The 16,625-nt window shown below is 39.5% G+C and overlaps 1 protein-coding gene across 1 annotated transcript in view; it reads right to left on the minus strand.

Annotated features, from left to right (window-relative positions):
* LOC126326481 (peroxisome biogenesis factor 1-like) overlaps nt 1-16,625 on the minus strand; it is a 392,188-nt gene that overhangs the window by 253,320 nt on the left and 122,243 nt on the right. The window contains exon 7 of the mRNA XM_049995644.1: nt 13,865-13,972. Within this exon, the coding sequence (XP_049851601.1) occupies nt 13,865-13,972 (108 nt within the window). The remainder of the gene's footprint in view (nt 1-13,864; nt 13,973-16,625) is intronic.

Genomic DNA, 16,625 nt, shown 5'->3' on the forward strand with positions numbered 1-16,625 from the left:
AGTAATGTATAGTATCAACATACCAGCTGAGGGGTAACATACCATTTCTGTGAAGTGATGTGTTGCACATGTTAATAGTACCAACGAATGCTGCTCGCCAAAAATATAGTTAATTTTTATTACTACTTTTATGGAGTTGGTAGCCCTGCGCCTGCTATACGGACGTTTAAGTCACAGCTCCCGTACAAGATAAGTAATTTTAGTAGTAATAAACTGTTTCTAACACTTTAAACTAATTTATTATACTAATTATAGTGCTCTTCAAGTGTACCATTAAAAGTTTTTGTCTTACTCTCGTATTTTTACAGTAATCACGCAAAGTTCATTTTGTTTACATATTGCGGCCAGGCCGAACTTTTGGGCTTTCAGATTAAACTTCATACCGCAATTTTAAGTGCATTTACTGATAGTTTAGTGTGCTAAATACGTTTGCTGCCCCTTTATATCTGTAGAGTATCGTCATCTATAAGTAATTTCCAGTAATAAACTTCGGAACCATTGTTTACATTGTTGCGAGTAGGCCTAATTTTTCGTAGACGTATTTTCATTGTTTTCCGGTAACTTAATTGTCTTTCTGTCAATAAAATTGATTTGTACCATGAGTGTAAAGTGCCTGACGTGCCATAGAATCGTTAGCTCCGGGGTCTGGTGTGATGGATGTAGTAACTTTTTTCATTGGTGCGATTGTAATGGCGTGGGAATTGGGAAAATGAGCGAGACTCATCAGTGGTTCTGTAGGCTATGCAGTAGAGATAGAAAGATTGTGGAACAGGAGGGGAAAATTGCTGCCCTTCACGCTGAGTTAGATGAGGCTAGGCGAGAACTGGGGGGTGGGGGGGGTGGGGGGGAGAAGGGCAAACAGGGGTGGGAAGTGGCATCAGGCATAAGGAACAGGCCAAGAAATTCTTCTGACAGCTTTGTTATTAATGTACAAAATAGGTTTGACCTGTTGCCTCAGTCAGAAACTGAGGAGCCTCTCACAGAAGTAGATGTAGACAGGACTCAACAAGCTTTCAGCAGCAAATTGAATAAGAAGGTAGGGAAGTCTGCAAAGAGAAAGAAAGTCTTGTTGCTAGGTAGTTCGCATGCTAGGGGTGTGAGCCAACTTCTGCAGGATGAATTAGGGTCAGAATACCAGGTCACAAGTTTTTTCAAACCTAGTGCTGGACTGGGTCAGGTTACAGAGGATTTAGGTTCACTATGTAGAGGCTCTACTAAGGAAGATACCGTGGTTATTGTGGGTGGGCCGGGCAACAGTATTGAAAGAGATCCGGGGTACAGCATAGAGTGTGACCTGGCAAATATTGCGTCAGCATCGAGTCATACCAGTGTTGGGTTTGTGTCGGTTCTGGAGCACCACGACCAGCCTCATTTGAGCTCTTCTGACAGGAGAGTTAATTTGGAGTTGGAACGGCTACTTGGATCTGATGCAGGGTCACACATTGGTGTGGTTCCTGTTGATTCACTCTGTAGGTGGAACTATACTAGACATGGCCTAAATCTCAACAAGGAGAAGAGTAAACTGGGTGGGCTGATAGCAGGAAATTTAAAGGGGGGGAGGAACTACATCTCATGGTGGTAACTCTTTTTTTAGTGTAAGATCAGTGTCCAGTGGGAAACTCAGCCAGGCAAGTACTAAAGATGTTAAAAAAGTTCAAGATACTCACAAAAGTAAAATGAAAAATAATGTTAGTATATTTCATCAAAATATTGGGGGATTGAAGAATAAAATTGATGAGCTTCTGCTTTGTTTAGAAGATATAGAAACTGAGAATGTAATAGATGTATTATGCCTGGCTGAGCATCACATTGCCACTGATATGAAAAAGGTTAGCATCAATGGGTACAAATCAGCTGCACATGTAAGTAGAGATAATATGATGAGAGGAGGAGTTGCCATATATTTCAAAAGCTTCCACAGCGCAAAAAATTAAGAAACTAAAAAATTTTGTGTAGAGCAACATATGGAAGCATGTGGAACTGAACTGAAACTAAATGATGGCACTTTCATAATTGTAACAGTGTATAGGTCCCCTTCAGGGAATTTCCAGCTATTTCTAGAAAACTCGGATGCTTTGTTGTGCTATCTGTCAGACAGTGGGAAGCAAATTATCATTTGTGGGGATTTCAATGTTGATTCCCTGAACGAGTGTAATAGGAAGAATGACCTTGTAGTATTACTCAGTTCTTTCAATTTGAGCTCCGTCATTGATTTTCCTACTCAGATAACAAAGAACAGCAGGACATTGATAGATAACTTTTTTAAAGACCAAGATAAGTTTAAGGGCATAAATCCTTATCCTGTTGAGAATGGTCTTTCAGATCATGGTGCACAGCTAGTTACAGTACATGACATAGCTCCATGCAGTATATCAAACCAGAATTTCAAAGCACTGTGTTCAATTAACAATATAAATACTGCAAACTTTAGGGAAAGCCTAAAGCAGCTAGACTGGGATGAAGTGTATATGGAACCCGATGCAAACTTGAAATATAACTTATTTCACGATACATTTTTAAGGGTACTTGAAAATTGTTTTCCCAAGAAAATAGTTAAACATAATTCCAAGAAAACATATAAAAAACCTTGGCTAACTAAAGGAATAAGAATATCTTGCAACCGTAAAAGAGAAATGTATCTAACAGCAAGAGGGAGTACTGACCCCGAAATTGTTCAATATTATAAAAACTATTGTGTGGTACTAAGAAAAGTTATTAAAAAGTCCAGAAGCATGTGTATCATGTCTGAGATCAGTAACTCTGATAATAAAATTAAAGCAATTTGGAATATTATTGAAAGGGAAACAGGGCAACCAAGATCACAGGAAGACTTTAGTGCCATAAAACTGAATGACAAGTGTACTAACAAACAATCAGAAATTGGAAATATTTTCAATAATCATTTTTTAAATGTTGTGGAGAAAATAGGATCTAGATCTTCACTAGAAGAGGCAAGGCTTCTAATAGAAGAGGCCATACCTGTGCAGTTTGAAACAACTGTATTTCCACCAACCTCTCCCTCTGAAATCAGTAAAATAATAAACTCACAGAAAAGTAAAAGCTCTTACGGAATTGGTGGCATTTCCAGCAAGATACTTAAAGCTTGTTCCCCACAGATAAGTAGGATTCTCAGCCACGTATGTAATAGCTCTTTGGAGCAGGGTGTTTTCCCCAACAGACTGAAATATGCCATTGTAAAACCATTGCATAAAAAGGGGGATACGTCGGATGTCAACAACTATCGCCCAATCTCTCTTCTGACAGCTCTATCAAAAATTTTTGAGAAAGTAATGTATTCAAGAGTAGCCTCCCATATTTGTAAAAATAAAGTACTAACAAAATGTCAGTTTGGTTTTCAGAAAGGCTTTTCAACAGAAAATGCTATATATGCTTTCACTGATCAAATATTAAATGCTCTGAATAACCGGACATCACCCATTGGTATTTTTTGTGGTCTCTCGAAGGCCTTTGATTGTGTAAATCATGGAATTCTTTTAGATAAGCTAAATCATTATTGTTTGAGGGGGCAGTGCACAAATGGTTTAATTCATACTTAACTGGAAGAATGCAGAAAGTTGAAATAAGTGGTTTATGTAATGTTAAAACAACAGCTGATTCCTCAAACTGAGGGGGCTATCAAGTACAGGGTCCCACAGGGTTCAGTCTTAGGTCCTTTACTGTTCTTGATATACATTAATGACGTACCATTCCATATTGATGAAGATGCAAAGTTAGTTCTTTTTGCTGATGATACAAGTATAGTAATAACATCCAAAAACCAAGAACTAAGTGATGTAATTGTAAATGATGTTTTTCACAAAATTATTAAGTGGTTCTCAGCAAACGGACTCTCTTTAAATTTTGATAAGACACAGTATATACAGTTCCGTACAGTAAATGGCACAACTCCTGTAATAAATATAGACTTTGAACAGAAGTCTGTAGCTAAGTTAGAATTTTCAAAATTTGTAGGTGTGGCCATTGATGAGAGGTTAAACTGGAAGCAACACATTGATGGTCTGCTGAAACGTCTGAGTTCAGCTACATATGCTATTAGGCCTATTGCAAATTTTGGTGATAAGAATCTCAGTAAATTAGCTTACTATGCCTACTTTCATTCACTGCTTTCGTATGGCATCATATTCTGGGGTAATTCATCATTGAGTAGAAAAGTATTGATTGCTCAAAAACGTGTTATCAGAATAATTGCTGGAGCCCACCCACGGTCATCTTGCAGACATCTATTTAAGGATCTAGGGATCCTCACAGTATATATATTCACTTATGAAATTTGTTGTTAATAATCCAACCCAGTTCAAAAGTAATAGCAGTGTGCATAGCTATAACACCAGGAGAAAGGATGATCTTCACTATGCAGGGTTAAATCTGACTTTGGCACAGAAAGGGGTAAATTATGCTGCCACAAAAGTCTTTGGTCACCTACCAAACAGCATCAAAAGCATGGCAAATAGTCAACCAACATTTAAAAATAAATTAAAAAAATTTCTAGATGACAACTCCTTCTACTCATTGGCTGAATTTTTAGATATAAATTAAGGGAGGGGAAAAAAAACTAACTTAAACATTAGTGTCATGCAATATTTTGTGTAATGTAATATCTTGTACAGGTATCTTTTATTAACCTGACACGTTCCACTCATTACGAAGTGTTGTATTCATGATCTATGGAACAAGTATTAATCTAATCTAATCTCTTTTGAATATGCATATTGTGTGGAGAATTTGTACCGTTTGTGCATGTTAACAAGTGTGATGGAAGCAGTGTTTCTGCAAGAAGGGGGTGGGGGCAAGAAGGGGGCAGTCTGCAGTTTCAGCACCTGCTGATGTGGCAGTTATTGTGTGCAGCTGCACCCCTGCATCTGAGACATGCTGCACTCTGTAGAATAGCATGACTAGACAATGGCTTATGTCAACAAAAAAAAGTAGAGTGAGTTTCCACTGAAGAGTCTGTGCTAAAGCCTGTTAGAGAGTGGACACTGAGCTGTTGGTAATTTCGTTAACATTTTACGTAAATGCCAAAGCTAAATTGCAGACAATTGTATATGGGAGTTTCCAGAGCTGTATAAGTTGAAAGAACACGTGAATGTCTTTTAAAAAAAATTCCTCAGCTAGTTGGTACCTTGTTGAACCTATATATGCAATATTTTTCTCATCTGCACAGGCAAGACTGCACAGGAAAGAAGAAAGATGATCCAGAGAGGAGAACTGTACTCCAAATAAACATGTCAGTGATCACAAATCTGACACCACAGTATCAAAAGTGTTACAAGAAATTTCTTCCCCTCTGAACATTCTTCAAATTCAGTGGGAAACATCCCAAAGTATATAATCTAAAACAAGTACATTGCGATAAACTACAGTGGGCTGAATAATTTCTGGCTCTTTTAGTCATAAAATAATAAAATACAAGTTTTTATAAAAAATCTAGTGAACTAGAAACACTTGATAATATTTTAGTTGGTTAGTTCACATCACATTCATTACATAATTGGGGAGAAGACATTCAATTAAAAAGAAGTAGCATAGCAGTAGCAAAACAGTGTAGATACAGAACAAAGGCTATATTTATGAAGTACTATATATGTGATCATATAAGGGACAGTCTATTGAAAATGAGAAAGATGGGAGAAAATATGTAAAAGTTTATTATTTCAAAAGTAACTGTCATAAATGTTAATACATTTCTCCCCTGTTAGCCAAGACGGTCCATGTCTTCATGGAAAAATGTTTGTGTTTGCCTACAGACCACAATTGTACCTGTGTGTGCTCCTCTTTGCCAAAAGCAAATTGTCAGCTGTGAATGTCTGTCTTCAGAGCTCCAAAAATATGGAAATTGCAAAGGAAGGGTGTGTAAGGGTTCCTCAGTAAAACTTCTACGTCACAATCAAAACAACAGGCATGCCAGCTCCATGAAAGTCATCATGACCTTTTTCTTTGACTGCAATAATCTGCTGCTCACTGACTTTCTGGAAAACAGTGGCCCAATTAATGCACAATAGTATGTGGACACTTTGCAAAAACTGAAGCACGTCATGAAATCCAAATGCACAGGAACGCTGATGAACAGCATCATTCTGCCACACGATAATGCCTGCCAAAATACTGCCAAGGTTGTTTTGAGTCGATGCAGAAGTTCTGCTTGGAAGCTGTCACACATCCTCCATACAGACCTGATCTGTCCCCATGAGATATCCATGTATTTGAAGCCCTGAAGAAAGACATTTGTGACCACTGATTTGCTTCGGACGAAGAGGTGCATGCCTTGGTACAATCGTGGTTCCACAGGTAACCACAAAGTTTTCCCATGAATGCACTGACTATCTTGTCTCACAGTGGGGCAAATGTATTGACAATTATGGTGATTACTTTTTTTCCATCTGTCTCATTTTCATTTGACTGCTGCTTGAACATGAATTGCAGTTCAAAGGATGTATAATGATGTGTTGCTTGTATCTTTATGGTGTACATGACAGTGGCACCTTCTTGGATCAAGCATGGTTGTAAGAATCATAAAAAGTATCTGCACATAGATCTGTATCGTTGCAGCAAAAGTCTGTGATACAAAGTAAAACTTATGCAACCCTATGGATATCCCATCTGTTCAACATTCCCGAGTGGTGTAAAGATGATAATGCATGTGTAATCGCTTATGATATGAATGCGGAAAATAATGGACTGTGGTGTAACATATCACTTAAGGAATGTGATGTGTTACCACATGTCTTCTCTAATTGACAACCTTGGCAAGTGTCTTCTAGTTCATTGAGTAGATAGCTTCAACCTGTAAACTATGTGCAGACTTTTTGTTTCTTCTGTGCATGTGTATGAGTTTGGGTGGATGCAATACATCTGCAAGACAAGGTGAAAAGAGCTGTAATTCTGCACATTGTAGCACCTGCTAGTTGCACAATTACTCTGTGCCACCACCACTGCAGCTTAGAAATGGACTGTGGGCCATGGGGTCTAGAAGGTAGTGACAATAATGATGACATCACAATAAATGAAATTGGCATTCGTTATCTAGACCTAAAAGGGTATTGCTACATTTTAACATACAAGCAATGTCCACACAAAAGTCTTCAAACTATCTGTAATTGAAGTGTTCTGAATTGTAACTGCAATATATAAATCTCTTAACAAGAGAAAGTGGACATTTTGCAAAAATGACATTTTAATTACCACTCGTGATGGAGTTTGCAGCTACAAAATAACTTCAGGGCCATTCTGTCAGTGGATTGCATCACATATAAATGGCAAATAAAAATCAACAAAGGTGAGCACAAAATTAGTTATACAACTTACTGACAGAAAATGTACATTCCAGGACATATAAGGTACAGAGAAAGTTGAGCTACACAAGATTTAATTTGTATTCTTTTTCATCTTTTTTAAGTAAATGAGACTCTGCAACAGCAAAGCAACTTAGCTTTTATAACAGTGTCTGGTGCTAATGATAGTAAGCGTGACAGTCTCTGAGAGCTGACGAATACAAAGTCAAAAAACCCAGATAGCCAATCACAATTTCATGACACTTAGTGACTGGAACATTAATTATACCCTTCTCCCTTTATGGTGAACCAAGAGTGAAAAAATACAGGGAATAAATAGCTGTTTTGGTGGCCAAAAGGGCATGTGCCAAAATGTGCCATATGCCTGCAAGCTAGTGCCTCACTTCAGAGAAGAAAGACTGTGTTCATAAGAGAGTAAGTAGATGGGGACAGAAAACAATTTGTCATAAAACTGACAGGGCAATCCTGAACACCAGTTTGTCATCTCTCTGATGAACTTGAGTCACATTCATAGCATTAAGGACAGGGCATATTTCCCTAACACAGGGCTATTTTGTACAGGTAGAGAATCCACTTATTTGTGAGCTGGAGGCATTTGAAATTCAGTAGTTGATAAGAGCAGCGTTTTAGTAGTTTACTGGAAATATATTCTACATCTGATGATCCTTTGTTTTTAAATGACGCAATGGTTTTCTTTGCCTCCTTTCTGGTTATGGAGGATGCATTTATTTCACTTTGTGGATTGGGAAAATGGTGCTTTAGTATGTCCATGGCACTTTCTAAAGAGCCACTGCAACCCATTTGCGTAGCAGCATTTATGAAGCTGTCGTTGTAGGCTTTGGTAACTATCTCTTGATGGCTTATATGTTCATTATCAATATTTAAAACAAAGTCTAGATGTTTATTGGCACTGTTGACACCTGTCACACTCCTGATGATGTTCCACATTGTTTTGATTTTATTACAGGATTGACTGATTTTGGTGTTAACATATGAACTTTCTGAGTGTTTAATTACTTTCCTTAATATTTTACAGTACTTTGTATAATGATTTATTTGGGCAGAATTTTCTGAATGTTTTGCTGTTGTCTATAATTCACGTTTGTATTTGCAGGATATCCTTATCCCCTTGGTGATCCATGACTTGCTTGTGATTTCTTTGGGTTGATTCTTGTAAACCTTTTTTGAGAAGGAAACTTCAAATAATGATGCAATTTCACTGCTAAACAAATTATATTTGGAACTGACATCTGTTTTATAGTGTATGTGATCCAATTTACATTTTGGAGGCATGACAAAGTCCTTAATCGTTTCATCATTTATGGGCCTGACTACCTTCCACTGTGGCTCAGTTTTATTCTGGCAAGTAATCATATTATGAATGGTAAGGCTCTGACCATCATGATGAGAGGGGCCATTTAGTATTTTACTAATGGTGGTGCTTCCCAGATTCCTTTGGTCTACAAATACAATGCTTGAATTAGAAGTTACTCTGGTGGGAAAATTCAACACTGGGACAAGGTTGTAAGTGTACACCAAATTTTCCAGATCTCACTTCCCACTACTGTGTGCTAGAAAGTTGATACTGAAATTTCAAAGTATTATAACACCTCTTTTAGAATTAAATAGATGAAGTAAAAGCAAGCCAGGCCACTTCAAAATCAGGTTAAGATTTATTTACGGTGTGCTATATACAGGGTGATTGTTTCCACCTTGTACAAGCTGTAAGGCTTGAATGATGAGAGGATATGGAATAAAAAGTTCTAATGAACTTGTGTCCAGAAATTGCAGGAATCAGTGGACATCAGTATTCAGATATTCATACTCTTGTATTGCCATGTTTGCCACTATTTGTAGGCCAGAACAGACTTTTCATTGAAGTTCGGGTGGTAGATAATCCATTAGCCCTACAAGTCAACATAGGTCCCTACTCAATTCACAGATGCACGTCAGGCTAGGACCTCCACAGCTGTCTCACATTGAGTGTCAATTGGTAAGCCTTAACAAATTGCAAATTCATAGTCTCAGCCAATTCATGACAGACACAATTTACAAGTCAGTTGTTGGTACCATTATGTACTTGCTGTTTAATGACATGAGTACTGGAAATCTGATTAGGTCAGATGCCTTTGTTACTTTTGGTTTTTCAACTGTGGATGCAATGCACCTGGTGTCAGAACAAGGGGCTTCTCACAAACTGTTCTGAGTGTTCAGATCAGTTTGCCCCAGGGTTAAGTTGGGCAAACACTTTCACAGTAGATATCACCCTCAAAACCTCTGGCATGGCCAGTGCCAGTAGCTTCACACGATCAGGTTATGATGGAGCTGGATTGCTTAAAATCATTGGGACTGATTAGAAATTTCCTCAAGTGAATGGACTGCACCCTTAGTGATTGTAAAGAATCCATCCAGTCAGCTTCAGCTCTATGGTGACTTCAGGGTCACTATTAACACACAGCCTCCCTCTACAACCCAAATACAATGTCATTAAGTCTCACTTTTTCCAGCCTACCACTGTTAATCTGGACCATGAAATTTCCCAGAAGAGCATGGAATAACATGTTTCCACTATTATAGCTTATCCCCATCAGTCTAATCTATGTGAACTTGAGGCATTCCTTGCCAGAGTGGTGTACTCTCACATGTTTTTTGCCAGAGCAGTTACTATCACACACCCCTTTCACATGTTGCTTCAGAAAAGTGCTCCTGCAGCCTGTGATCATCCCTTTGTGATCTTAAGGATAGTCTTTGCTCCATGCCGTGCCTTGCAACATTTCAACCCAGCAAGCATCTGATCCTGGAAACTGATACATCCCAGTACGGTTTTCGGGATGGTCCTGGCCCATTGTCATTCACACAATTCCAAACAGCCTACTGCCTTTTCATCAAAACACAACGAAGCTCAGCAACATTATTCTCATGTGGAAAAAGATAATCTTACTATGGTATATGCCTTAAATATTTTAATGTGTTTTCAGATGCTGCAAAATTTGATTTAATTACCAACTGTAAGCCCTTGGTTCCCTGTTTAGCCAGTCAGTGTCCTTAACAGATAAAGCCACTCATTGTCTTCAATTTTGGGCTCTGTTCTTGCTATGTTCAAACTTGAGGCCCATTTTCGTCCCAAAATGCAACATGCAAGTGTTGATGGTCTGTCCTGGCTACCCATTTTATTTGATCCCTTATTTGATCAGGAGGGTGTTCTCTGTTTTCAAATGCATACAGAGGCAAGGCACACAGTGCATGGATTCCCTGTCACTAGTTCCTGTATTGCCTCTTTGTGGCAGCAGATCCAGTGCCCCAGCAGGTAGTAAACATGAGGCGACATGGATAGCCCGATCATCCGAACTATTACTGTGTTGTCCCATTGCCTCTCCCTCTTGGATGGCATTATTCTCTTATCAACAGAAGGGTTTATGGTCTGCATCATGGTTCTAGCAGCTCTGTGGCAGGAGAACGTTTCATTACATCAGGATCACTGGGGCTATCTCTCACACAAAACTGTCAGTGCACCACCATGTGTTAGGGCCGGGCATCATTCAGGAGGTGGAACTCCTGTTTGGAGGCTTGGAGGCAGCCGCAAGTGTTCGGGTCAGCAGGCGGTCTTGCGTACTGTTTTTTCACCACTGCCGGCCCCTACACAGCCTCAGGAAACAGCCCACATTGCTTTCACTGGTCTCTCTCTCTCTCTCTCTCTCTCTCTCTCTCTCTCTCAATACTTTGTAGTTACTGGCAATTGCAGTTTTATCTCCTTTTCCTTATGTCATATGTTGTGTACCTGTGGCCGGAAACAGCCCACATTGCACTCACTGGTCTCTCTCTCTCTCTCTCTCTCTCTCTCTCTCTCTCTCTCTCTCAATACTTTCCGGTTACTGGCAATTGCTGCGTTATCTCATTTTCCTTATGTCATATGTTGTGTACCTGTGGCAGCAGATACAACTGTCAAAGCCCTTCAAAGGTATTCTCCACAGAAGGCTTGTCTTGCACCATGGTTTCAGACAATGGCCCTAAGTTTGGGGTACAATATTTCAAGGACTTCTGCATGCACAATGCCTTTCATTACATCATGGCAACTATCTTCCAGCCATAGTTGACTGGCAAGACAAAACACCTTGTTCGAACATATAAGACACAGATGCACTAATATGTCGAATATTTATTGGCTGAGAGGATCTCAATTTTTTACTCTTTTTAAGTCCTTAACAATGATGCCAGTTGGGGCCAAGTGTCCCAGTGAACTCCTGCATGGTTGTCAGCCACAGACACTGCTCAATCTCTTGTCCCCCCAGCAACACTGCTTTTGCTGAATTTTGTGCCCAGTATACCAGTTCAAGTCAAGGCATTCGTATTCTGACAATTGTTCACAGCCAGCAGGGTCACTTCATCTTCATGGGTCGCTCCGAATATCGAATCGTGGCGTGCCACTGGACCAATTGCATCCCAGGATGGGGACAAGCCTTCTCCTTGGGCCATGAGCCTGATGCCTTGCTCTTTGGCACCCGTGGCCACTCCCGGGGTTGTGTCTACTCCATTGGTTGAGGTTGTCAACACAGACAGAAGTTTGTTTCCTGCAGCATCTGACACTGCAGTGAGCAAGCACCACCACCAGCCAGGGTGAAAGCCAGATCTCCATCATCAGAGCCTCCCCTCTCCAGTCCACTGTCTCCTACCCATGCCAGTGCCATTGATGTGGACTCTAGTGTCCCGATGGCTTCCGCCCCCCATTGCTGATCCTGTCCACGGCTAACCCTGGACTTTGCAGTTGGCGGGGATGACTTCATCCTATTCACTTTCATATGTAGGTGCTGGTCCAGTTGTATCAGGGATTTCTTGCACTTCTGCTCTCTCAGCACTGCCACTGACGCCACAGACGCCTCTTTGGTCACAGCATCGTGGATGGCATCGCAATGGTTACATCACCAACTGCCCATAGTGTGCAAATGTTGGGTCACAACAGCAAGCTAGTGCACATTGACATTCAAACAGTATGGCTTCAACTCTTCAACTACCTGAGCCAGCCTGGTCACTGACCACCTCCACCAGGTCCACCACGTGTACACAGCGCTACAACAGCAACACCTGATGTGGACAGCCTCTTTATAAGGGCAGGCAGGGGCCTTGGGCCCTCGGCTGTTGAATGTGTCTGAGATGGGTAAACTATGTACATGGTATTCTTGCTGATGTTGCTCTGTGACCCAATAAAATGCATCTCTTTTACAGAATGTGTTTTCTAGTGTTCCTAGTTAGATCAGCATGAAGTAACATGAATAGTTACAAGACTGGATTTGAATTTAAAATGTGTATGATTCAAATCCACATCTCATCATGAGGATTAGGTTTTAAATGTTTTTATTAAATCAATTACAGCAAATACTGAGACCATTTCTTTGAAAAGGATATGACCAAAATTTATCTTCATCCTTGTCCTACCTCCTACCATTTTGACAAATGGAACAGGACAATAAACAAATTGAAACCCAACAGCAAGACTGTACCAAAACATAAACATGTTGAAGAAAAAAAATGTCACAAGGCAAAACCCTTCACTAAGAAATCCCTTAATAAGCATTTACATAATAACACAACAATGTTGTCTGATGTAACTGAAGTAAAATGAGTGCAGGAATCCATATTATTTAAGCTAAAGCCTCTGTCATTTTTGATTAAATTATCTATAACTCTAATCTCAGTACCCTCTTTTTATTGCACTGCTCCAGAAATTCATTGTCTGCAACTCAATGCTCGTATTTTTACATTTCATTCCATGTTCACAGGTGAGGCAGTGTTTGTTGGCAGCTTATTTTGTTGGTTGCTTTAGTCATGTGTAACAAGTGTTTTTTACCACTTTGTTCAACAGTTTTTATAATTTGTGCAACATATGACATGCCAAATTCAAACTGAATGTCTCACACACCCAGTTTTTGAAGCTGTAGATTATTTTTCACACAACACAGTAGACCCAATGAAATTCAAAGGCCTACTGATATATCTCGTAACACATCTTCATCATGTAAACTCTATTTCCACCTCAGATCATGATTGTCACAACAAATGCCTTGGAAATGAATTACTACCAACAGCATACATATCACATATCTCAGTTATGACAGTAGAACTGCCTGCCATGAATCCACCCCCTCCTACCCTCCCAATCTATGTCAAATATTAACATACAATTTTATGCGCTCAAATATACATATACAGTTACTCATGCAACAATTAACTGTGTAGAATAATTAATGAAAAAGTGTACATACTGGCCTACTGTTGAACATCAATGTATTATGTGGCCACAATTTCCCATGTATTACAATAATTAATTTCAACAAATTTTTCATTTACAATGGTGATAAGCTTTAAAAATGCACTGATGCATCAAAGGTACACGGAAATAACACTCATTCCACGATAGAAGACATTTGTTAGACACATCTTGTGTAACGTTTGACAGCAAAATAAACAACGGAATGAAATCCGCAGAGAAATTATTGAGATACACATATGCTTTCGAACAAAAGAATTTAGAAAATAATTCTTGCATGCTGCTCACAAACCTCTCAAATGCTTGCAGTAAAGTTCCACAACATGAATATAATATGGTGATTCCTTTACTTCATTGCATAGCATCTTCGCAATGGTGCTTCGTCCAGAACCACTTTTACCTGAAAATGTGAAATAATAAGTTAAATGTGAATTTACACACTCACTGGGAAGACCTGAAGATAAAGTACTATTCTTCCTAAAAGCACCTACTACCTGATTTTGCATACAATTCTATGATTGCTAGCTCATATCCATAGATAAATTATATTTTGGGAAACTGGGTTACTGAACGGTAGTGGGACACACGTGACAAATATGGCATGTCTATCTTAAACTGCTTGGTGTTCCTACAACAGTCGGCATGGGCAGACTTGTTGGATATAGTTGTTCTAGGTGCCACTGAAGTAGGATGGTAGAAGAAACACATCTGGATGACATTATACACAGACAGATCATGGACGGATTAGAGGTTGGTCAGTCAGAACAAAGTGAAAGAGAGAGATGTGTGCCACCTATAGTGTCTTTTTATGAGAAATTTTCAGTAGGAAGGAAACATTCAACAGCAGAATGGGCAAGGTAATGATAAACTACGGCTGAGCACTAGTAACATCACTGCTGCCCTAACTGATTACATACAGGACCTGAACGGGCTGGAAACCTCATGCCAGTTCCTAAGTTACACAATCGCCATCAAACTATGCATTAACAGGTTCTTGAAATTCCTCTGGATGCTTGTCAACATCATCAATGAAATCCCCTTGAACAAAAGCACAGCATGGGCAGGAGAATATCGTGCCTTGCCTACCACGAGTGGATCCAGGAATATTGGGGTGTCGCTCTGTTCCTAGGAAATCACAGTTCAGCTTGGAGAGCTCAATGTTATCTTGATGAAGAGATCATTAGAGATGGAGGAAAGGTTGGAATGGGGAGGGACTGATAGGGAAATTGGTTGTACTCTTTTTCAAGAGAACCATTTTGATATTCCCTTAGGTGATTTTTGGAAAACCACAAAAAACCTAAATCTGTTTGGCCAAAAATAGAACTGAACTGCCATCGTCCTGAATGCAAGTCCAGTGTCTTGCCTCTGAATCTCCTCACCTACCAGTTTGCAATGCAATTCTCAGCATACTGTAATATGATGTATCCCTTGACTCACATTACACACCTCACCTACCAGTAGTTGAGGAAGGGCAGCTGGCAATATTGTTTTTGGTAAAACATAGCATATTGTTATATGCATTTTCTCATGGTATATATTTATTTATGCATTTATTTTACGTGGCAGGATTAGGGCCTTTAGGCCCTCTCTTACACCTAACCATGCATACTCAGATTGAACGAATTTCAGTTTGTACAGAACATTATGAACATACCACGTGTTATAGAGTATTAATGTTAAAGAAAAAAGAGAGATTACAACTTTAGTACACAGATAATTATAACAATAAAAAATTATAACAATTAATAATAATAATAGTAATGACTATGTATATGAAAGTAAACATATTTTACTTTTATGAATGTCAGTCATATTGCTAGTTGGGAATTTTCTCGTTGTGCAGCTTGTGAGTTATTCACATTGAGCAGAGACATAATACGATAGAATAGAGATATAGAAGAGGTACCTAGATTAGAGGAAGAGAAATAGAATGGTAAAATTTGAAGCTATGATGGAGAGGAGAAAGAAAGAGATTAGAGGGGCATAACAATGGTGGCTATACCGTCCCCAATATGTAAGTTTTGAGTTGCCTCTTGAATGTTGAGTGGTTCTGGATAAGACACAGATCACAGGGGAGCGCGTTCCATAGTCATATGGCTGAGATGGAGAATGACACGGAGAAAGATTTTGTGTTATGTAAAGGTACAGCCAAGATGCTATACGTATCTGATCCGGTATTGCGGTTGTGGTATGATGATAGGTGTTTAATGTGAGAAGATAAATTATTGGGGGAACATAAATTCCATGAGATGAATGATAATGCCAAACCACACAGCTATCACCTGGTGGTCATGTACCAGCAACACGACAACTTCGCATGCTGGGAAGGTCAGCTTCCCCCCAACCCCCCCCCCCCCCCCCTCTTTCAGATTTAAGTTCTGTTGGACAAAGCTAAAAAAGCCTAAAGACTGCAGACTTAACCTAGCAGAAGAGTCCCATGATTGACTTAGCAGAAAAAAGTCATAGCAGAGTGTCGCAAGAGACCTCAGAGGTAGGAGGTATGTGCTTTTGCACAAGAAGCCATATTCTGACTATGCTGACACTGCAAAAGTCATCACCTGGGTATCCTGAAAGGCAAGGTTGCTACACAGCCTTGGCACAGAAAGGACTGCAGTACCCCTGACACTTTGAAAAGATCGGGACTTTGAGACAGTGATGTCGTAATTTCCCAGCAACAATACCTCAGGACTCAGTACTTCTGTCTCTTAGGGGAGGAATGGTGCTAAAGACATGCAAACACGTGGCCTATCCACTTGCCCTCCAAACACCTCCAGTGTGTCGGACAGAGTGTGAATCCACTTTGCAAATATCTGCAGAAGTTGTCAAAGATTACCGATGTTAATGACAGACGTGTGAGCACTTGCACATGTGCAAGGTGTCTGGTACAGGTTCTTGTTCACAGTGATGTGGAATTCATGCAATTCAATTCACTTGCACACAAGCTGGAAGTTTGCAGTGTGTGCATGCGCAATGTGCTTCACTTAACACCAGAGTTGGGCGAAATTAATGCAAATGAAAATATGGACACAGATAAAAATTATTATTCATTATTT

This window comes from Schistocerca gregaria, chromosome 2 (assembly GCF_023897955.1).
Source record: "Schistocerca gregaria isolate iqSchGreg1 chromosome 2, iqSchGreg1.2, whole genome shotgun sequence".
Lineage (NCBI taxonomy): Eukaryota > Metazoa > Arthropoda > Insecta > Orthoptera > Acrididae > Schistocerca > Schistocerca gregaria.